This window comes from Oryx dammah, unplaced genomic scaffold, assembly GCF_014754425.2.
Source record: "Oryx dammah isolate SB20612 unplaced genomic scaffold, SCBI_Odam_1.1 HiC_scaffold_5, whole genome shotgun sequence".
In the NCBI taxonomy this organism is placed as follows: Eukaryota; Metazoa; Chordata; class Mammalia; order Artiodactyla; family Bovidae; genus Oryx; species Oryx dammah.
In genome coordinates, this window is record NW_024070189.1 from 89,861,117 (window position 1) to 89,884,866 (window position 23,750).

General features: G+C 50.1%; 2 protein-coding genes across 3 annotated transcripts in view; one reads left to right on the forward strand and one right to left on the reverse strand.

The window, feature by feature from the left end:
• The window catches only part of STAP2 (signal transducing adaptor family member 2), an 11,795-nt gene extending 3,314 nt beyond the window's left edge, over positions 1–8,481 (reverse strand). For both annotated transcript variants that reach the window (XM_040241987.1, XM_040241986.1), the window contains exons 1-5: positions 8,281–8,481; positions 5,692–5,763; positions 5,446–5,568; positions 936–992; positions 343–443 (exon numbers count right to left, since the gene is read on the reverse strand). In XM_040241987.1, the coding sequence (XP_040097921.1) occupies positions 343–443; positions 936–992; positions 5,446–5,568; positions 5,692–5,763; positions 8,281–8,382 (455 nt within the window). In that variant the 5' untranslated portion in view covers positions 8,383–8,481. The remainder of the gene's footprint in view (positions 1–342; positions 444–935; positions 993–5,445; positions 5,569–5,691; positions 5,764–8,280) is intronic.
• Positions 8,482–14,053: 5,572 nt separating this feature from the next.
• Positions 14,054–23,668, forward strand: MPND (MPN domain containing). The gene is made up of 13 exons (XM_040241988.1): positions 14,054–14,089; positions 14,187–14,443; positions 15,173–15,409; positions 18,102–18,234; positions 18,851–18,935; positions 19,149–19,245; positions 19,477–19,549; positions 19,630–19,706; positions 20,907–21,075; positions 21,161–21,231; positions 21,782–21,871; positions 22,519–22,611; positions 23,426–23,668. Exons 1-13 carry the CDS (start codon positions 14,083–14,085, stop codon positions 23,510–23,512), a joined length of 1,476 nt encoding a protein of 491 aa, XP_040097922.1. The 5' UTR covers positions 14,054–14,082; the 3' UTR covers positions 23,513–23,668.
• Positions 23,669–23,750: the final 82 nt, after the last annotated feature.

Below are 23,750 nucleotides of genomic sequence, written 5' to 3' on the forward strand. Positions count from 1 at the left end.
CCTGTCCGTCACCTGGTCCCTGGAGACCCTGCCTCACTTTCCCCAAGACCCAGACTCTGCCTCTGGAAGTCCATGTCTGCCCTCCGGGAACGGAGGCCAACACTCAGAGCCCCAGACCCGCCACCCCGGCATCTACTACCCCCTCGAAGACCCAGACCCGCGGTCAAGAACCCAGAACCGCCCCAAACACCCAGTCGGGCTCCCAGCTGTGGGGACCCAATCCCCACCCCTGCCCGGATGCACCGTGTACCCAAGACCCAACGCCAGGAGACCCCATTCACTGCCCTCTGCGGCCCCATGTTCCCCAGCCCGCCACCATCCTGGAGACCCTCGGGCGCTTACGACGGCATCTCGAGCGCACGGCGGGCCTCCTCTTTGGCCAGGGCCTCGGACATCATGTATAGGTGTCCTGGCAGCAGCGTCAGGTTGGACGGGACGCGGAGCTGAACCGGGATTGGGGCGATCAGGAAATGGGCGCCTGTGACCGTGTCACAGTGGGCACACTGAGGCCAAGGTGCGGATGTAGCCAGGATGGAACCCAGGTCTGGAGAGGGCTCCCGAGCCGCCTGACATCTCAGGGGCAGAGAGGGCTTAGAGAGGACTTCCGTGATGGCGGACGGACAGAGCAAACGCTAGCACGGAGGATCTCAGACTCAACAGCCTGTGAGGCCAGACGGGGAGCAATTGAGTAACATAGAAATCAGGGCTGTTTTCTAACACTCCTGGTTTTAAAACGACAGCAGCTGACGTTTAAATTTATAGCACTTTGTTGACAAAACAAAACGCAGATGGTTTACACCTGGTTCAGAGGCCGCCAGTTTGAGACTAGTGAGGAGGCTGAGAGGTTTGTTTGGGGAATGGAAATTTTAAAAAGGATTTCTGAGCAGGCCAAGTGGGAAAGGAGAGAGAGAAGGGCCGAGGTTGACCACTCTTACCTCCACTACTGTCAAGATGAAGCCTTTCCACATCTCCCGAGACTCCAGGCTCTCTACCTGGGGAGCAAAAGAAAAAGTATGCCTGGCTGATGAGCCCTGGTCTATCCATCTGTGCAATGGGAGTAAGGAATAAGCATCCCTGTTTCTGAGGGTTGTTATGAAAATTAAATGTTAGAACAGGTTAATTTATAATGATGTCTGAATATAATTCCTTAGTAATATGCGGGTACTATTCTTTAATGTTCTTACATCAACTATTTTAAATATAATTAATTTATTTCTGGCTGTGCTGCATTTTCATTGCTGCACACAGGTTTTCTCTAGCTGCAGTTTGCAGGCTTCTCGTTGGAGTGGCTTCTCTTGTCACAGAGCATGGGCTCTAGGACAAATGGGCTTCTGTAGTTGTGGCACAGAACCGTTGCTCCAAAGCAGGTGGAATCTTCCTGGACCATGTCGCCTGCATTGGCAGGTGGATTCTGAGCCACTGGACCACAAGGGCAGTTCACATCAACATTTCAAAAAAAAAAACATAGATCATATGCCTCCTATGTGTGAAACCCTCCCTTGATTTCTACCTCCCTCAGGGTTAAAACCCAGGCCTCCTTGCGGCCCACAGGTCTTACACAACCTGCCCCATCCCCTCCCTGCCCTCATGCCCTCCCTCTTTCCTCCTCTCTCAATCTGCTCCAGCCACAGGGGCTTTCTCACTGTTCCCCCAACATGCCAGGCACAGTTCAGCCCCAGGGTCTTTGGACATGCTGCTTCCACTGCTGAAGTTGTTTCTCAGATCTCTACACTGCTGGGTTCCTCACCTCCTTCAGGTCTTCAATAAGAAGACCTATTCACACTTCATAACATTGCAGCCCTGAGCCCCCATCCCCTTTCCCTTGCACTTGTCTCCCTAGCATCTGCCACCATCTAATACTCCATATATTTTACACGTCTTTATTTTTTATTGTATGCTTCCGCCACAAGACTCAAGACTGTAAACTCTACAAGGGCAAGTATTTCTTTTTTTTTTTAAATTGAAGTATAGTTGATTTACAATGTTGTGTTACTTTCAGGTGTATAGAAAAGTGACATATATATATATGTATTTTATATATGAGATTCTTTAAAAAATTTTTTTGGCTGTACCAACTAGCATGTGGGATCTTATTTCCCCAGCGAGGGATGGAACCTGCACCTCCTGCCTTAGAAGGTGGAGTCTTAACCTCTGGACCACAGGGAAGACCTATGAGATTCTTTTCCCTTATATATTATTTTAAAATACTGAATATAGTTTTCCCTATGCTATACAATAGGTCCTTCTTGCTTATCTATATTATATATAGTAATGTGTATATGTTAATCTCAAACTTCTAGTTTATTCCTCCCCTCCTTTTTCCCTTTGGTAACCATAAATTTGTTGTCTATGACTGTGGAACTATTTCTGTTTGTATGTAAGTTCATTTTATCATTTTTTTCTTTGTTTCCACAGATAAGCAATGTCATGTGGTATTTGTCTTTCTCCTTCTGACTTGCTTCACTCAGTATATAATCTCTAGGTCCATGCATGTTGCTGCAAATGGCATTATTTTGTTCTTTTTAATGGCTAAGTAATATTCCATTGTGTATATGTACCACATCTTCTTTTTTTTTTCTTCCATTGAAGAACATTTAGGTTGCTTCTGTGTCTTGGCTCTTGTAAATGCTGCTGCTATGAACACAGGGAAGCTTCCCTTGTGGCTCAGCTGGTAAAGAATCCGCCTGCAATGCAGGAGACCTGGGTTCGATCCCTGGGTTGGGAAGATCCCCTGGAGAAGGGAAAGGCTACCCACTCCAGTACTCTGGCCTAGAGAATTCCATGGACTGTATAGTCCATGGGGTCACAAAGAGTCAGACATGACTGAGTGACCTTCCTTCGATTCACTTCATGGACACAGGGGTGCATGTATCTTTTTGAATTATTGTTTTCTCCTGATATATGCCCATGAGTGGGATTTCAGGATCATATGGTAGTTCTATATTTAGTTTTTTAAGGAATCTGCATACTGTTCCCCATAGTGGCTGCATCAATTTACATTCTCAAAAACAGGGCAGAAGGGTTCCAATTTCTCCATACTCTCTCTGTTGCTGCTGCTAAGTTGCTTCAGTCGTGTCCAACTCTGTGCAACTCCAGAGATGGCAGCCCACCAGGCTTCCTCGTCCCTGGGATTCTCCAGGCAAGAACACTGGAGTGGGTTGCCATTTCCTTCTCCAATGCAGGAAAGTGAAAAGTGAAAGTGAAGTCGCTCAGTCATGTCCGACTCCTAGCGACCCCATGGACTCTAGCCTACCAGGCTCCTCCGCCTATGGGATTTTCCAGGCAAGACTACTGGAGTGGGTTGCCATTGCCTTCTCCCCATACTCTCTCTAGCATTTATTATTTATAGACTTTCTGATGATGGCCATTCTGACCAATGTCATTGTGGTTTTGATTTGTATTTCTCTACATCATGAGAAACGCTGGGCTGGAAGAAGCACAAACTGGAATCAAGATGGCCGGGAGAAATATCAATAACCTCAGATATGCAGATGACACCACCCTTATGGCAGAAAGTGAAGAGGAACTAAGAAGCCTCTTGATGAAAGTGAAAGAGGAGAGTGAAAAAGTTGGCTTAAAGCTCAACATTCAGAAAACTAAGACCATGGCATCTGGTCCCATCACTTCATGGGAAATAGATGGGGAAACAGTGTCAGACTTTATTTTTTTGGGCTCCAAAATCACTGCAGATGGTGATTGCAGCCATGAAATTAAAAGACACTTACTCCTTGGAAGGAAAGTTATGACCAACCTAGATAGCATATTCAAAAGCAGAGACATTACTTTGCCAACAAATGTCCATCTAGTCAAGGTTATGGTTTTTCCAATGGTCATGTATGGATGCGAGAGTTGGACTGTGAAGAAAGCTGAGCACCAAAGAATTGATGCTTTTGAACTGTGGTGTTGGAGAAGACTCTTGAGAGTCCCTTGGACTGCAAGAAGATCCAGGCCATCCTAAAGGGGATCAGTCCTGGGTGTTCATTGGAAGGACTAATGCTGAAGCTGAAACTCCAATACTTTGGCCACCTCATGCGAAGAACTGACTCATTGGAAAAGACCCTGATGCTGGGAGGGATTGAGGGCCGGACAAGAAGGGGACAACAGAGGATGAGATGGCTGGATGGCTTCACCGACTCGATGGACATGAGTTTGGGTAAACTCCCAGAGTTGGTGATGGACAGGGAGGCCTGGCGTGCTGCGATTCATGGGGTTGCAAAGAGTCGGACACGACTGACTGACTGAACTGAACTGAATAGTTAGCGATGTTGAGCATCTTTTCACTTGTCTCTTGGCCATCTGTATGTCTTTGGAGAGATGTCTATTTAGATATCCCATTTTTTGTTTGAGTTGATTGTTTTTTTGATATTGAGCTGTATGTATATTTGGGAGATCAATCCTTTGTTGGTCATATTGTTTGCAAATATTTTCTCCCATTCTATAGGTGTATTTTTTTTTATGGCTTCTTTTGCTGTGCAAAACCTTTTAAGTTTAATTAGGTCCCATTTGTTTATTTTTGTTTTTATTTCCTTCACTCTAGGAGCTGGATCCAAAAAGATACTGCTGCAATTTATGTCAGAGTGTTCTATGTTTTCCTCTAAGAGTTTTATAGTACATGGTCTTACATTTAGGTGTTAATCCATTTTTAGTTTATTTTTGTGTATGGTGTTAGCATATTAAAAGGCAGAGACATCACTATGCTGGCAAAAGTCCATATAATCAAAGCTATGATTTTTCCGGTAATCATGTACAGATGTGAGAGTTGGACCATAAAGAAGGCTGAGAGCTGAAAAATTGATGCTTTTGAATTATGGTGCTGGAGAAGACTTTTGAGAGTCCCTTGGACTGCAAAGAGGTCAAACCAGTCAATCCTAAAGGAAACCAGCCCTGAATATTCACTGAAAGGGCTGATGCTGAAGCTGAAGCTCCAAAACTTTGGCCACCTGATGTGAAGAACTGACTCACTGGAAAAGACCCTGATGCTGGGAAAGACTGAAGGCAGGAGGAGAAGAGGACGACAGAGGATGAGATGGTTGGATGGCATCACTGACTCAATGGACATGAGTTTGAGCAAGCTCTGGGAGTTGGACAGGGAGGCCTGCCGTGCTGCAGTCCATGTGGTTCACAAGTCGGACACAAATTAGTGACTGAACATGGTATTAGAGAGTATTACTAAGAAGAGTGTCTGGAACACAATAGGTGCTCAGTAATGTTAGCTGAAGATTGAATGATGGCAGTTGTGGTTCTTGTGGATCAGATTGTGTTCTGGGCAGTTAACACATATTATCTCATTTTTCACTTGTAGAAACTGAGGCCCACAGAGGTTAATGATTTGACCAGTGATACCAACCCAGTGATAAACTCTGTGTGATTCTGTGCTGGTATGTGTTAATGGTGGGTGTGACATGGAGGAAGGGTCTCCCACCAGCCACCCCTTAAGAGACTTACCTTGAATTTGATCTCCTGGTTCCGAAGGACCAAGCAGAAGTGGGTGCTAGGGTCATGGGAGTTTCCCCAGGGAGCTTCATCTGTGAGCTTCACAAAGCCTCCTAGATCTAGCTTTTCCACATGCTGGGAGCACAGAAGACAGAGTCTGAGTGCCTCATCCCCCCAGCTAGGACATCCTGTCCACACCTCTGATAAGTCCTGGGGTCAAGGGCAGGCCAGTTCTTGAGGCTTCATTTCCATCCTTACCTTAGTGTCCCGATTGCTGTTGTAGAAATAGAGAGTCAGGCCCTGAAGGCCTGCCCAGAACTTCTTGTAATCCTGTAGGCCAGAGGTGGAGAAAGAGAGGGAGGTGAGGTGGCAGAGCTGGGCACCTCCATCCTTCTCTATCTCAGGACCTTTGCACCTGCCAGCCTCTTTGCCTGAACATGCTTCTCCCAGATCTTTACATGGTTTCCTTCATCACCTGCAGCCACCAGGGCAGCCCACAGAGAAAGCAGACACACTAAAATCTTTCAGAGAAGAGAAATTAGTATCCTCAGGTAGAGACAGACCCTGGGCCAAGAGATTGCAGAGGAGAGAGGACTTCAAATTGCTAAATCGGGGAAGACTTTCTGAAAGAGGAAGTAAATTAATGAGTCCGTAAGGGCTTCCCTGGTGGCTGATGGTTAAGAATCTGCCTACAATGCTGGAGACCAATGGGGGCTCGATCCCTGGGTTGGGAAGATCCCCTGGAGAAGGGAATGGCTACCCACTCTAGTATTTGGACAGAGAAGCCTGGAGGGCTACAGTCTATGGGGTTGCAAATAGTTGGCCATGACTGAGTGACTAACACTTTCACAATGAGGATAGCTCTTATATTTACAGTGGTCATCTACCCAATGAGCCACATATTGATTCATCCATCCATCCATTCTTTTATCCGCTTATGTACTCACCTATTCTTTTATCCACTTATCACCCACCTATCTACAGGCATGCTTCATTTTATTGCACTTCACAGATATTGTGGGGTTTTGTTTTTAAACAAAGATGTGTGGCTATTCTGAGTCAAAGAAGTATCTACTGGTGTCATTTTTCCAAAAGCATTATTTTTAAATTAATTTATGTACATTGTCTTTTTAGGATACAGTGCTATTCCACATGCCCTAGAGCCCATGCTCTGCCAAAAGAGAAGCCACTACAATGAGAAGTCCATGCACCGCAACTACAGAGTAGTCTCCCCTGATTAGAGAAAGCCCTCGAACAGCGACAAAGACCCAGCACAGCCAAAAATAAATAAGTAAACAATTAATTAAAAAGAAAGCAGATGATTATGAGCTAATTTTTAAAAAGATATAGTGCTATTACATACAACAGGGTACAGACTAGTGTCAACATAACTTTTATAAAGCAGTGGGAAATGAAAAAAATTCATATGGCTCACTTTATCGCAATATTTGCTTTATTGTGGTGATCTAGCACCAAACCTGCAGTGTCTCCCAAGTATATTTGTGTTTATCCATCATTTCACCTGTCTGTCCTGGAGACGGACATGGTAACCCACTCCAGTACTCTTGCCTGGAAAATCCCATGAACAGAGGAGCCTGGTAGGCTACAGTCCATGGGGTCGCTAGGAGTCGGACACGACTGAGCGACTTCACTTTCACTTTTCACTTTCCTGCATTGGAGAAGAAAATGGCAACCCACTCCAGTAGGAGCCTGGTGGGCTGCCGTCTATGGGGTCGCACAGAGTCAGACATGACTGAAGTGACTTAGCAGCAGCAGCAGCACCTGTCTGTCCACCCACTCACCCATCTGTCCATCTATAGATACATCCTAGATACACACATACATTTAACTATCATTTACTGAAGAACTACTGTGTGCCAGGCACTGGGAAGAAAGCAGTAAGTGAACAAACTCATCTGCTTTGTCATAAACCAGCTATGTGTCACCCACTGAATGCTGTTTAAGCTCTTTGTGCTTCAGTTTCACCACCTATAAAATAGTAGATAATTATGGTACCTGCCTAGGACTTCCTTGGAAGTCCAGTGGTTAAGACTCTTGGCTTCCACTGCAGGGAGTGTGGATTTGATCCCTGGTTGGGGAACCAAGATCCTCTACATGCTTTGAGGTGTGTTCACTGATAAATAAACCCTCTTTCTTAACCCCTGAGATCTCCTGCCTCTGGTGCTTTCTAGGCTGGGAAGGATTTGAATGCATGAAGGCAGAAGGAAAGGAGGAAGCTTCCAGGGCAAAGGGAGGGAAAAGGGTGCTTGGTTTGGGTCCTAGTGGCGGATGAGGGTGGGTCTTAGCAGAATGGAGGAGTTGAGCTTTATTCTGAGAAGGACACACACACACACACACAGACACACACACACACAGACACACACACACACACACACACACACACACTCATTGGGCCCCTGACTGGCTACAGACCCCAGTACCTCTCACTGTCCCCACCTGTAATCTGTATGGACCTTGACCCCTGTGGCTAAGGTTCACAGAGTTAGTTCAGGGCTGGGGGAGGAGGGATGCGAGGGTAGGGAGTGGTGTCAGAAGACACCCCCCACCCCCCGCCGCCATTTCCTTGAGGAAGTCCCTAATCCTGTTTATATCTGAGATTCAGAAAAAGAGCAATAGAGCCAAGCCGGGAGAGACACAGAAAGAGAAAGAGCTCAGAACAGAGACAGACAGACAGACAGATAGAACATTTCCCAGCCCCCAGTCTATGCCTTGCCCCATCCAGCACCCACCTCACCCTCCTCAGGAGGCTGGGGAGATCTAGGTTCAGAGAGGTGCCGCACCTGCCCAGGGGCCACCCAGCAGTGCCAGCTCCCCGGCCTGTCTTACCCGATCTCGGGGTCCCTTCTTCTCCAGGAAGCTCTCATAGTAGTGCAAGGGCAGGGCACTCTTGGGCTTGGGGACCCGGGGCGGGCTCAGGGCCAAGGCCATGATGGGCCAGGGTCCTTGGCCCGGCCTGGCCTCTCCCTCCAGCGGGTGCTCCAGCTGAGCCAGGAAGCTGAGAAACAGGTTCCAGGGGAATTTCCTCTCTCTGTCAGCTCCAGAGCTCCCTCCCCTGCCAGCCCTGGGTGGGGGCTGGGCCAGGCAGGTCCAGGGATTCTAGGGAAATCCCGGTCTCTCTGGTCCCTGCAAGAAGTCAGGGAGTCAGGGAGGCCTGGTTGGAGTCAGGGAACAGAGGTGGGAGCTGCTGGGGGGCTGTTGGTGTGGTGTGGGGGTATCAACAGGGGCACTTGCCTAAGCAAAGACCTGGAAGGGAGAGAAAGCAATCTGGTGCCAGAGCTGTAAGGGAATGAGACTAGAGAGTGACACAATGTCCAGGAGGCCTGTTAGGCTGCCTGGACATTAGAAAAATCTGGCTTGCATTTACCCGAAAATCTTGCAGAGATTTTGACAGGAATAGCACTAAATCTGTATATCAGTTGGGGGAGATTAGGCTTTTTTTTTTTTTTAAGGCAGTGCCACAAGTGGGATCTTAGGTCCCTGACCAGGTATGGAACCCACACCCCTCTGCATTAGAATGTATAGTCTTAACCACTTGAAAACCCGGGAAGTTCCAAAACTTGATACACTTTTGCATACTGTGTTGAGTCTTCCAACCCACAGACATGGTCTTTCCCTTTTTCTCTTCCTCCCTCCCTCCCTCCTTCCCTTGTTTCTTATTGAAGTATAATAATAATATATTAGCTTCAGATTCTCTTCATTTATTTAAATCTTTGATTTCTTTCATCAGTGTTGTATGGTTTTCAGTATCCAAGTCCTATATCTGTTTGGTTAGATTTCCATCTAAGCATTTCTTTTTTTCTTTCTATTTCAAAACATTATAAGTAATATTGTATTTTCAATTCCAGTTTTCATATACTCATTATTAGCATCAAACATGCCATTGATTTTTGTGTATACTTATCCTATAACCTTTTTGAATTAACTCTCTCCTTAGTTCTAGGGGCATGTTTGGGAGATTTCTTGAAATTTTGTACACAGATCATGTCATTTGCAAATAGGGTTACTTTTCAATTTATATGCCTTTTATTTCTTTTTCTTGTCTTATTGTAATGGCTAGCACTTTCAGAACTCTGTTGAATAAGAACAGTGAGGGTGTATGCCTTTCCTTGTCCCAGTCTCAATAGGAAAAGTGTTAAGTCTTTTACCGTGAAGTACAATGTTACCTGAAGTTTTGTCGATGTTCTTCGTCAAGTTGATGTAGTTTCCCTCTGTTCCTGGTTTGCTGAGAGTTTTTATTATGAGTGGGTGTTGAATTCTAGCAAATGCTTTTTTTTTTTTTTTTGCATGAATAGATATGCTCTTGTGACACGTCTTCTTTAGCTTGTGTATTAGCTTTCTGTGGTCACTGTAATAACGTGTCATAAATATAGAGACTTAATACAACACAAATGTATTATCTTACTGCTTTGTAGGTCAGGAGTCCTATGTGGTTCTCATGAAACTAAAACAGGGTGTTGGCAGGACTATGTTCCTTATTCTTTTTTTCTTTTAAATATTTATTTATTTGGCTGTGTTGGGTAGGGCGTGAACTCTCTAGTTGTGGCACTCAGGCTTAGTTGCTCTGCAGCATGTGGGATCTTAGTTCCCCGACCAAGGATCAAACCCACATCCCCTGCATTGCAGGGTGGATTCTTAATCACTGGACCACCAGGGAAGTCCCTGAGGGCTGTGTTCCTTTCTGAAGCCTCATAGAATGAATCTATTTCCTTGCTTTCTCCAGCTTCTAGCTTTCCCCATTCCTTCCTCCATCTATAAAGCCAGCAATAGTGGGTAGAAACCTCATGTTACATCAGTCTGAATTTCTTCCACAGTCACCTGTCCCTGACTGTCTTTCACATTTAAGGATGCCTGTTATTATATTGGACTCAGTAGATAATCTGGGATCAGCTCCTTATTTTAACAATTATTACTTTATTTTAATGTCTCATTTTAATTTGATTAGCAACTGTAATTCCATCTGAAAACTTAAATCCCTTTTGCCATGTAACCTAAATATTCCTAGACCTTGGGGGTTTGGACATTGAGATCTTCAGGGAATCATTGTTCCACCTACCACAGTCTCTTTAATACAGTGGAAAACACTGATTGAATTTCGAATATGGAAACAGCCCGGCATCCCTGGGAGAAACTCCACTTTCTCATGATGAATAATTCTTTTTATATATTGCTGAATTCTATTTATTAACATTTTTTTAAGATTTTTTTTTTTGGTCTGGATTCATGTGGGATGTTCTGTAGTTTTGTTTATTTGTACTCTCCGTATCTGGTTTTGGTATCAGAGTGATGCTAGCTTCATAAAATGAATTAGGAAGTGTTCCTTCTTCAATTTTCTGGAAGAGATTATGTAATGCATGCATGTACACTAAGTCGCTTCAGTGTCCAACTCTTTGCGACCCCGTGAACTGTAGCCTGCCAGGTTCCTGGGTCCATGGGACTCTCCAGGCAATAATCCTGGAATGGGTTGCCGTTTCCTTCCCCAGGGAGATTATGTAAAAGTGGTTTTAATTCTTCTTTGAACCTTCATAGAATTTTTCACCTGGGCCTGGAGATTTATTCTTTTTTAATTTTTTTCAATTATTTTTTCCCAAACAAGTTAATATTTTTATTAGCATGGTAAAAAAAATATGTTTTTAAACACAGGAGATTTTGGCCTCAAATACTTGTTAGGTCCTACTACTGAAATTAACTTGTAGCTAAACAACTTATGAACCTAGTGATTATACCTAGTCCCTTTTGGGGGACTTTTAAAATTACAAATTCAATTTCCTTAATAGTTCTAGGACTGCCTGGACTTTATACACATAGCAAAGATTAGCCTTGGGAATTCACTGAAGAACTGTGTAACTCTTCCTCTCCTGAACTGTCTGGTAATGTTGATTACACTACCTGCCATTTAGGGGTGCTGTAAATTGTTAATAGTTGATAAGGTCACAGTGGCTAATTTATCAAAGGCAATGGGGATTCATAGAAGGATTTAGAGCAATGGAGGGAGGTGGTCATAGTTGCAGTTTAGTAAGATTCCTCTGGGGCCAGGGTGGGAGATGTAAGGGGTGTGTGTGAATATGGAGGACTGAATCTCCAGGAAATGATCCAGATGAGAGACGCTGGAGATTCAGCTCTGGGTTTTAGCAGAGAGGCAAAGAGAAAGTCGACAAGGCCATGGGCAAATAAACTAAGGCCATTTGAGCTCTGTTGAGTCTAAGCAGCTGTGTGCTGTGCTCAGCCGCTCAGTCCTGTCCAACTCTTTGAATCTCATGGACTGTAACCTACCAGGCTCCTCTCTCCATGGAATTTTCCAGGCAAGAATACTGGAATGGATTGCCATTTCCTTCTCCAGGGGATATTTGCGACCGAGGGATTGAATCCATATCTCTTGAGTCTCCTGCATTGGCAGGCAGATTGTTTACCACTAGTGCCACTTGGGAAGGCCCCTAAGGGGCTGGAGATGCCTATTTGATGGCTGGACCCTGGGTGGGTGGTAAGATGACTCCAAAAGGAGGTTTGGGCTGGACACAGAGTGAGTGTCAGGGAACATTAACTATCAAGTTAAGGAGAGAAAAACGGATTTTTCTTTTAGCTAAACTGAAGATTATAACAGGAAGCAGATTTTCTGAAAGCTCTGAGAACGGTTCCGCCTGTTGTATTTTATTTATGCATGCATGCCTGCTGCGTCACTGATTCCCTGACCAGAGATTGAACCCACGCCCTCTACGGTGGAAGCATGGCTTCTTAACCTCTGGACCGCCTTGAGACAAAGGATCATACATCAAAATGACATACTGATATTTACATAAACTTCACTAAGGATACACAGTCCAGGTAAGCAAGTACAGAGTGAGCAGCAGATCATCATGACCCCTACAGAGCTGGGAAAGAACACTGTTCTTATAAGAAGATATATTGTCAACATTAGAAAAAAGAAAAAAAAAAAATTGGAGAAGGAAACAGTAACTCATTCTTGCTTGGGAAATCTCAGGGACAGAGGAGCCTGGCGGGCTACAGTCCAGGGTGTCTCGCAGAGTCTGTCACAACTGAGCACGCAAGCATGGCTGATTCACTTCATTGTACAGCAGAAACTAACACAACATTGTAAAGTATTATCTTTCAATTTAAAAAAAAATGGGGAAAAAAATAAAATGTTAGAAAAAGAAAAGAAAAGAGATCTTTACTGTGGAGCAGGAGTCCCTATCTTTCCATCTTTGAGGATCTCTGGTTAATGTGTTACACAGATGAGCAAGAGAGGGAAGGAAGAGGTCCAAAGAATTGTTGTTTACTTTTTCTTGTCCTACCTTAAAATACAAATCTTATTGCATCATGAGTAATAATAATCACTCACATTCCCCAGCTCTTACTATATGTCAAGTCCTGTTCTTTAACAACTCTGAAGTAGGAATTGTTATCCGCAGGAGCAAACAGAGAGGTGGAGACACACGGCCAAAGTCACAGAGCTGGGAAATGGTAGAGCAAGATTTGCAGCTAGGTTCACTCTCATTCCAGACCACTGTGGCTGGACAGCCCTGTCCCCTTTTCAGACCGGCATCGGGTACACCCATCTGTGGCTGAGTCCAGCCAAAAAATTGCCGTGCAGCTGGAGGGAGCCCCTGCCCAGGGCTTTCCGCCCTCCCTGGGGTTGGGGAGTCCCAGTGCTGGGAGGTGGCCCTGCGCCTCGGGGCCAAGGTCCTGGGACAGTGACCAGAGACAAAAGAGCAGCAGAGTCCCGCGCACTGCTAGCCAGTCTCCGCCCACGTGCATCGCGAGCTGAGGGTTGGGTGGGAGAGGGGGGGGGGGGGTGCTCAAGGGAGGTTTGACTCGCGAACTGATTGGTTGGTTGAAGACCAGACCCTAAAACGGATTGGACGCGTAAGGCCCGTGGACTCCTTCCTGCTGACTGGTCGAGGAGGAGCAATTTAATGCTTGATTGGCGGGAGGGATCCCACCCTCTATCGTCTACTGGCTAGAGATGAAATAACCCAGTTATAATTGGCTAGCGGGCTCAGCTGAGATCCAATCAAGGCAGTCGAGGGCCGGGAGGGTGGAAATTAACCCTTTAGAGAATGCCGCCCGGCTTGGGCACTTTAGAGTCGAGGTACCGGGTTGTTTCCTTGATTCTGGCCCGCAGCCCCAGGGCAGTGGGGCTTATCCTCCCAGGCCTCAGTGTCTTCCTGGTACCAACAGCTGAGGCCTGTGGGTCCCTCATTAGGGGTGATCGCGGATCTCAATTTCCCCGCTAGTCGTAGCAGGTAGCAGGTTGAGCCCCACTAAGTCCCCTAGCCCCAGGCCTCAGTCGGTGTCCTCGGGTGGAGTCATTGGTTCTCCGAAAGAGGAAGCCTCCGGCCTCAGTGTTTCCAGTGGTGCCCCGAGCTCTCGGTTACCACTTCCCTCCCACAGAAAGTGGCCTCAGGCCTCAGTTTCCCGAATGGTCCCCTAGGGTTGAACCCCCACCTCCTTCTCCCGCGTGAACAGGCCAGAGTCTGGCTTTCCACCGCTCGCCTCTGCTGGCCAAGCCCCCAGTCGCCCACCGGCGGCGGCCAATGGCAGCGGTGCTCCCCACTAGGGGCGGAGCCGTGTCACGTGCCGGGAAGAAAGAGCCCGAGGCGCACCGGGCGCGGGGCGTGGGGCGGAACGGCAATGGCAGGTACGGCGGGCCTGGCGGGGGGCCGGTGGGGCACCGGGCTGGGTGGCTGCACCGGCTCAGGGCGCGCGGCTCCGCTGCAGCCTGTCGCTGCCCGTAGCTCCGGAACCGCTGTCCCCCGCGGGCGGCGCGGGCGAGGAGGCGCCGGATGAAGACGAGGACGAGGCGGAGGCCGAGGACCCGGAGCGGCCAGGGGCATCGGGAGGCGCGCGCGGCGGCGGAGGCGGCGGCGGGGCGGGACCGGGGAGCTGCGGTGGGCCAGGGGGCGCGCTCACTAGGCGCGCGGTCACGCTGCGGGTGCTCCTCAAAGACGCGCTGCTGGAGCCGGGCGCCGGAGTGCTGTCCATCTACTACCTGGTGAGCACCTCCCAGCCTCATCGCGTTCCAGCTCGTGCAGAAGGGGGAAACCCGGGTCTAGTGTGCTTTCTTGCCGCAAGCCGAGCCCCTGGTGTGAAGAGGGGAAACTGAGGCACAGAGCATCCTGACCCAGCAGGAGCCTTTCTGGGTGGGAGAACATTGTTCACCAAACTCTCCATTCCACAAAAGAGAATCTTAGGCTCAGAGAGGACATTAGTGCCTTCCTGGCGTAACTTCACTCAACCTATGCGTATCCTAGTTTCCCCATCCGTAAAATGAATGGGATTTTCTTTCCTCCCATGGGATTGCATGAGGATGCAATGAATAAACTGCTCAGTAGTGTGCCTGCTACACAGTAAGTCCTTTATAAGTGTTTGTTATTATTACCATTATTGTTATTGTTCTCTTTGTGAATGGGAGCAGTTTGTGAATTGAGCATCTGCTGTGTGCCACGCTGTGTTGGGTGTTAGGGACACAGTGGAGATCAAGTCACATGTAGTTCTTGTCCTTTGGGGCTCACAGTCCAGTGAAGGAGTGGGGATGGGCACATAACTTGACAATTTCAATCCAGGCTGATCAGGATGGTACCTAAGCTGGAAGCCTCCTGGAACGAAGTGGGAGATGGGTGGCAAGCCCTGGGAAGCAGCATGGGGTCAGGCAGGACTTCCTGGAGGAGGGAGTCTTGATGAGTACCAGCTCCTGGGTCCAGCCAACCCACTGTCACTGCAGGGGAAGAAGTTCGTGGGAGACCTGCAGCCCGATGGAAGGATTGTGTGGCAGGAAACAGGCCAGGTGTTCAACTCACCCAGTGCCTGGGCCACCCATTGCAAGAAGCTGGTGAACCCGGCCAAGAAGTCTGGCTGTGGCTGGGCCTCTGTCAAATACAAGGGCCAGAAACTGGACAAGTACAAAGCTGCTTGGCTCCGGCGAAACCAGCTCCATATGACTGCAACTGCCGCTGATGAGGTACATCCTTCAGCCTCCCTGACTCACTGTTGGATAAAGAGTGCCCTGAGAGAGAATGTTGGAGCTGGGGCCTTGAGGGATGAATAGGAGTTGATCAGCGTGAGATGAAGGGTAAAGAGCTTTCCAGAAGAAGGAATGGCATATGCACAGCTTTGTAGGCATGAAGAAACACATGATGCTTAAGGAACCATTGTTAGCTGATGCAGCTGGAGATTTGATGCCTTAGTAGCCGAGGGGGCTGGCAGCGTTGGCAGGGACCAGATTTGGGAGGGTCTTGAATGCTGTGATAGTAATACATGCACACACACACAGACACACACACGTACACACAGAGGCTGGAATTGATGCTGCAGTCTTTTTTTAATGTTTTTATTTATTTGGCTGCATCAGATCTTAGTTTCAGTTCGTGGGCTCTTGTAGTGCACGTGCCTCTCTCTCGTTGCGGCTTGGACTCCCAAGTGCACAGGCTTAGTTGCCCCACAGCATGTGGGATCTTAGTTCCCTGACAAGAGATCAAACCCAGATTCCCTTCATTGGAAGGCAGATTCGTAACCTCCCGACCACCAGGGAAGTCCCCAGATGCTGCAGTCTCGAGGCAGAATTTCTTGTTTTCCAGGAAGCCTCAGGTTTTGCTCTTAAGGCCTTTCACCTGATTGGGTGAGGCCCACTGACAGTATCAAGGGTAATCTTCTTTATTGAAAGTTAACTTATTGTAGATGTCGACCACATCAACCAGATGCCTTCATAGCAACACCTAGGCTAGTGTTTGATTCAGTAACTGGGTACTATAGCTGAGCCCAGTTGACTTATAAAACTAACCTTCACACCACACCATAGGGCTGTTCATTCAGCAAGCATTTAATAAACGCCAGCTGTGTGCCAGGCCCTCTTCTACATGCTGGAGATAAAGCAGAGAGCCAAATGAGAAACATCCCTGCCTTCATGGAGAGAGAAACAAAAGAAATAACTCCATCTTATCATACTTTGGAAGAAGTGAGCAGGGGCAGGGGAAGCAAGTGCTGAAAGGAATAGGATGGCCAGAGAAGGCCTCATTGAGAAAGTGACATCTGATCAGTGAACTGAAGGGGTGGAGGCAGGGAGCTATAAAGATTTCTGGAAAACAGCATGTGCAAAGGCTGGACCGGTCTTGTGTTTTTGGGGAACAGCAAGACTCTGATGTGACTGGAGCAGAGAGTGATTATAGGGAGAGAGGGAGGAGGGAAGGGCAGGGAGGGGAAAGGGGCAAGTCTTGGAGGGCATAGTGGGCTGTGGGGAGGACTTGGGCTTGTACCCTGAGGGAAGTCGGATCCCTGGAGTACTGTGAGTAGAGTAGGTGTGGGGCCTGAGTCAGGTCCTTAGCGGCGCTCTCTGGTGGCCGCTGTTGGGAGGACAACAGGAGCCAGGGATTCAGGGTGCAGGTGGGTGATGATGGGGTGAATCTGGCCGGCCTTTGAGGAGGAGGAAGTGGGTAAGTTCTGGTTAATTCTGCAAGTGGATGTGATGTGATTTGCTGGTGGATCTGATGTTGGTGTTAGGAGATGTTTTGTTCCCCTAAATGTTTTAGCAAGCGCCTGGACAGGATTACCCTCATCGGAGATGTGTGGAGGAGCAAGTTTAGGGGGATGGTCAGGGTGGCCTTCTTGAATGTGAACACCCCCTTTTGAGATGTCAGGGACTAGCCAGACCTGGGGCCCAGAGGTCAAGGGAGACCTAGCCTGGAGTCAGGATTGTGGGCAGTTGTCCAGGGGGCAACTGGGGTTTGAGGCCACCCAGAAGGGGTGTAGGTGGGGGAATAAAGAGGCGGGAGGACCCAGCCCTGGCCCAACAAGTGAGATGGGGGAGAATAAGGGGGTTCAGGAGTGGTGGGAGGTAAGCCGGTCAGTGCGGGGGTGGGGATCCCCGAGGAGTTACCAGGAGACGCTGCTGAGAGGAGGCAGGGGACAGAGACTGAGATGTGGCCGTTGGGTTTTGACAGAGAAGTCACTTCATCAAGGAAGGGCTCTTTAGGAGAAAGGAGGAGAGGTTATTGAGAGAATCTGATCAACTAATCCATGCCAAGTGTTTACCAGCTGGATGAATGGAGCAGCAGGGCATATGCTTGGCATATGCTAAATGCTTTGCACACATTATCTGATTTCACCCTTATGCCACCCCTGTGGGTTTGGAAGTCATTCTGCCGTTTTACAGGAGAATAGAGCCTGAAGAAGGCAATGGCAACCCACTCCAGTACTCTTGCCTGGAAAATCCCATGGACAGAAGAGCCTGGTAGGCTGCAGTCCTTGGGGTCGTGAAGAGTCAGACACGACTGAGCGACTTCACTTTCACTTTTCACTTTCATGCATTGGTGAAGGAAATGGCAACCCACTCCAGTGTTCTTGCCTGGAGAATCCCAGAGACGGGGGAGCCTGGTGGGCTGCCGTCTATGGGGTTGCACAGAATCGGACACGACTGAAATGACTTAGCAGCAGAGCCTGAAGTCAGTTTATAACAGGCGGAGGCGGGATTCCAGCCTGAGCAACTGGTCCTCATCCTAGATTGTCTCTGCTCACTCTCTCCCTCTCGTGGGCACCCGGGCCAACGACAGGAATGGCAGGTTCTGGCCTGCCAGAGTTCTTGGTCCAACTTGTGGGGAGGGCATGGAGAATCCAGCTAAAAGTCCCGTCACGTTCTCCCCCACCCCGACCCCACCCAGAGCCCGGCCAGCGAAGTAGAGGAGGAGGAGCCGCTGATAGAGGAAGAGGAGGAGGAGGTTCTGACAGCAGCCTCAGCGGAGGACAAGAGTAGGAGACTGCAAGGGAAGGGCCCCTCGGAGCCTGTCCACTCGGGTAAGAGGTGTCGGGGAGGGGAGGAGGTGGGGACGGTGGGGGGAGGTGGACAGAGCTCAGGCGGGAGAGGAGGCTGGGTGTAGAGCCCACTAGAAGCCTGGCTGACTTCCCAGCCCTCGTTGCCTAATTTCAGTCTCACCGCCTGACTTTTTAAGCTTTAATTCTACATTTCTTGGTCCCACTGCCTAATTTCTTTATCCTTACTCCTCTATAGGATTTTCTTGCTCCGTTGCCTGATTTCTTTGCCTGTCTGGTCCTCACCTGATTTCCTGATCCCTTCTTCTGATTTTTTAGTTTTTTTATGTCCAATTTGTTGACTTGCTACCTGATTTCTTTGTTTTTAAAAATATTTATTTATTGATTGATTTGGCTGCACTGGGTCTTAGTTGCAGCTTGCACGATCTGGTTCCCTTACCAGGGGTGGAACCCACGTCCCTTGCATTAGGAGCATGGACTCTTAGCCACTGGACCACCAGGGAAGTCCTTTCTTGATTTTTTAAGACTGCCCCTGGAGTCTTCTTTCTTTCTAGGACTGCCTGGTCTTGGTTTTCCAGTTCCTAGCTTGGGAGAAACTGATACTGACTTCTTTTCTTAACACCACCTGCCAACTCCCCAGAGGCCACGCCCCCAGGGAAAAGGGTGGAAAACAAGATCCGGGTGCCGGTTCGCTACTGCATGCTGGGAAGTCGTGACTCGGCCAGGTCAGATGCACCCCATGCCCGCTGGAACCCCCGCCCTCATCCCCGTCTACAGAAGCTCTGCAGCATGGGGTTGGGGGACAAGGGCAGGCAGGGGCAGGTTGGAGACAAGGCCTCAGATCTTCAGAGCTAGCTGTGGGACCGAGGGAGCCAGTGTGGGGGTGAGGGAAGGCCCTTGGGGTGTCTGAGGCTGTGGAACCTTCCTGGCTGTCACAGGAACCCCCGCACCCTGGTGGAAGTAACGTCTTTCGCAGCTATCAACAAGTTCCAGCCATTCAACGTGGCCGTCTCCAGCAACGTGCTGTTCCTGGTGGTGTGTGCCCAACTCCTTGCTTGTCCCTTAGGTCTCGGGCTCCCAGGCCTGGGGAGGGGCTGGTCCCTGCCCAGAGGGTCCTTGGAACAGAGACCTTGTCTGCTCTGTTCACTATTGGTAAATAGTAGGTAATCAATATCTGAGGAAGGAGGGGGGTGGGCTGACCCCCAGGACGGCCTTGGGACCAGGCGCAGTCTGAGCGGGTCTTCCCATGTCCCTCCCCCTCCCCAGGACTTCCACAGCCACCTGACCCGCAGCCAGGTCGTGGGGTACCTGGGGGGCCGCTGGGACATCAACAGTCAGAGTGGGTATTGGGGGCCCGTGGGCAGAGAGGGTGTTTGGGGGCCGGGGTCAATGTCCACCCCTTCTCCCGCCTCCGTGCAGTGCTCACGGTGGTTAGAGCCTTCCCCTGTCGGAGCCGGCTCGGGGACGCGGAGACCGCGGCCACCGTGGAAGAGGAGGTGAGGGGGCACATGGCGACGGGGCATTTGTTGGGGAGGGGGTGCAGGCTGGTGCACACACAGCTGTCCTGGCTACCGCGTCAGGGTGCCTAGCGCCGTGTCGCCACTCAGCAAGGGTGCAGATAGCTACGTGTGAGCTCCAGTCCCCACACCTGTGACCCCCCCACCGTCATTCTTCCTCTGCGCAGATGCCTCCAGCCCCTTCCCCACTCAGCCTGCCTGTCACCTGGTAAAGGCCGGATAAATATTAAATGCCCTCCTTCGATGTTTTCATACAGTGCTTAGTATGCGCCTAGCACTGCACTAAGCGCCCCACGCCCGCCTTTTCCAGCATGGTCAGTTCCGGAGGACAGACTAGGTGTGCGTTTGGTGCACAGCTTTCTCCACCCACCTTTTCCTTTCTCTTTATGCTTGCGCTTGCCTCTACTTGCGTTCGCACATCTGCCTCTTTATTTAACTTTATTGAGCACCTACTGTGTGCCAGGAATTGTTCCTTGAGCTGGGGATACAGCAGTGAGCAAAATAATGTTTTGCCTTAGATTTACAATAGGAGCACTTATTATTTTATTATATCATTATTATTTTATTATTCTGTTTTGGCAGCGCCAGCGGCTTGCGGGATCTTGGTTCCTACACCAGGGATTGAGCCCCACCCCTTGTGGGGCTGTGAGAGGTCCAAGTCCTTAACCACTGGACCACCGGGGAATATAGGAGGCTTTAAAAAAAAATTACTTATGTTTGGCTCTGCTGGGTCTTTTCTCTAGCTGAGGCTTGGGGGCTTTTCTTATTGCGGAGCACGGGCTCTGGAGCATAGGGACTTGAGTAGTTGCAGCTCCCAGGCTCCGGAGCACAGGCTCAGTTGGTGTGGATGGCCTTATTTACTCCCGGGCATGTGGAGTACTCCCGCGTCTGGGGTTGAAGCCTTTATCTCTTGCATTGGCTGGCAGGTTCTTTACAGCTGAGCCACCGGAGAAGCCTGGAGCATCTTCTTTATGTCTTTGTTGACTGTCCCCCTCCCTGGATTCGCTGAGCGCGGGGCAGGGTCTGTTTCGGTTGGTCACTGCTGTATCCTCAGGGGCCTGGTACACAGCAGGCGCTCATTAAATGTTGGCCGTGTGGGGCTGGATGGTGGCGTGAGCGCATCAGGGCTGGTGGAGCCCCACCATCCCGTGCCGGCCCCAGCCGCGTCTCTGCCCTCAGATCTATCAGAGCCTGCTCCTGCGCGGCCTGTCCCTGGTAGGCTGGTACCACAGCCACCCGCACAGCCCGGCACTACCGTCGCTGCAGGACATCGACGCGCAGATGGACTACCAGTTACGGCTGCAGGGCTCCAGCAACGGTTTCCAGCCCTGCCTCGCCCTGCTCTGCTGTGAGTCCAGGGAAAGGGGTGGGCGTGGGCCCTGCCCGTCACCGAGATCCCAAGTCCAGCCCCTTCTCTGTGTCTCTGTCTGCAGCCCCTTACTACTCTGGCAACCCCGGCCCAGAGTCCAAGATCTCGCCCTTCTGGGTGATGCCGCCCCCTGAGGTAGGCGGGGCTTCAGGGGAGGTGTGGGTGGGGCCCTGCATGGTTGTGGGCGGGGTCAGGAGGGCTTGTTAGCAGCAAAAAACCAGTACTCTGGTTTCCAGCTCATCTGGGTAGCTGGGGCCTCAGTTTCTCTCAACTGTGAGATAGGAACATAATCACTGAGCTGAGGCAGTACGTGTGAGTGGTGTTGAAAAGGTTGGGGCTCCAACTGTGGCAAGCTGCCTTGGCTACCAGTATGGCCTCCGATCTGAGACCTGTCTGGTTTCATTCTCCAAGTCCAGTCTTGGAGTCAGAAATCAGCTTTAGAAAGAAATTTGGGAGCCATGGCCACTCCTGTGTGTGTCTGTGATGGAGGCCACCCTGCCTCCCTGTTCACATTGCTGGGTTCTTCTGAGACCCCACGTGGCTCTGAATCTGATCGCAGCCCAGAGCCAGGCCTGCAGTATCGATTCCCTGGCCCCCAGTCCAGGGAACTTCCTGCTGTGCCCTCAGTATTGGGCTGGGGGGTGCGGGGCGGTAGCTAGTGGTGACCAACCTGTGTCTCCGCCAGCAAAGGCCCAGTGACTACGGCATCCCCATGGACGTGGAAATGGCCTATGTCCAGGACAACTTCCTGACTAATGACATCCTCCATGAGATGGTAAGCTCACTCTGGGGTGGTGTGGGTGGGGGACCCTGGGAGGAGCAGGCAGGGGCTGAGGGTGCCCCACAAGTTGGACATAACTCTAGGCGTCAGGAATCTGTGGTTGAAAGTGCCACATCAAGACCCAGATCAGGTCTCTTCTGCTGCTGAAAATCACGGGCTCTAAGGATCAAGTCCCCAATCCCGGCCCCTCCCCTCACCCGGCCTCCTTGCTGTTCTGGAAGGTGCTAGTAGGGACGCTCCTACCTTGGGCTATGCACCTGCCACTGATTCTCCCAGTGGAGACATGTGAGGACCTCCGGTGTTACTTCTGCCATTCAACAGGCATTTAAACAAATGGAGCTAGTTCATCACACCTGTGACTTCACAGATATTCCTGCTCAAACTAAGGCTAGGCCAGGGAGTCTTTCAGGGCTGCAGGGGTAGAAAGAATCGCATTCAGCGATTCTTCTGCTTCTGGGGGAGGTGTCTCCTCCTCCAGGCAGCCCTCCCTTCTGCCAAGCGCCTTCATTTCCCCAGGGTGGCACTGCTCGGAGGTCCCTCTCTTGGGGAACTAGGTAACCCCTACGTGCTGGGCTGCATTAGTCCAGAGACCCCTTGATGGGCGGCAGCGGCTGGGGCTCATGTGTTCCGTGTCCTGCTAGATGCTGCTGGTGGAGTTCTACAAGGGTGCCCCTGACCTCGTCAGGTTCCAGGAGACTTGGAACCAGGAGCACAGCTACCTGGACAAGCTGAAGGTGAGTGACGCTCACACCTCGAGTCCCGTGCAAACCCTTCCTTTTGTAAAGATCTCAGGGAGCCCCACAAGAATATATCCACAGGCAGCTCAAGGAAAAGTGAGTTAAGCGGACCTATACAAAAATATTTTAGTCAGATATAAGTGCTGCCAAAGGAAAGTCATGTTTGTCACATGAGGGTGGTGACAGTGGTGGAGATGGCTATCAGGTACAGATGAAGATGTAAAAGACTGCAGCCCTCATGGCCCTGGGGCTATCCTGGCTGAGATGCTGCTCCTGAACAGGAGGGGCTCCGAGTCTGAAGCACAGCAGAGCTGAGCCAGGCAGAGGGGCTGGTGCTGGGAGGAGGCCAATCCAGTCGCAACCCCCACTGCCCCCCCCCCCCGCCCCCCCCCCGTTAAGTCAGGGGTGTGTCAGCAAGGGCTTGGCAGCCTTGTCCCTGCCTGGGAGTTATTCTCAGAAGACACATCCCACTTGGCTTTACAGAGAACCAGCTTCATGTTTGCTTGTTCTGTTCACACTGAACAGTGACTGGGGCTTAAAGCTGCCACATTGGTCACCTCCTACTTCGGGGCGGGGCGGGGTGGGGCGGGGCTGGGTTGGTAGGGTGGGTGTGGCCCGGGCACCCCGGGGTGGGGTGTGGGGGATGGGGAGTGTGAGAGCCGACTGTGGAAGGTGTGGAGGAATCTTACCCCCCAGATGACATTCCTAGGCCCAGGATGCACCTGGAGGTGTGGTTTTAGGCACACCACCGGGGTTAGTGGAGCTCTTAGCAGGGCAGCAGCCCTGAGGCGCCGGACCTGCCTGTTTTCAGATCTCCCTGGCCAGCAGGATGCCCAAGGACCAGGGCCTAGGCCACATGCTGGAGCAGGTTTACAGCCTCCTCAAGCAAGGGAACTGAGGGAACCAGTCTCCAAAGACAGGAGAGGGCTCTGATCAGACGTGGCCCCTGCGCCTCTGGGTGAGGGGATGCGTTCAGGGCTTCTGTGCTGTTTGTCCTGTGTGACTGACTGTGACAGCAGGGGCTCAGATTATATAATAAAGGAGAAATGGGCCAGGTGTCTCTCAGGTGCTGTGACTGTGGGGAGGGCCTGAGCTGGTGACCAGGCAAGTGACAGCCACCCCCACCCTTCCCCCTT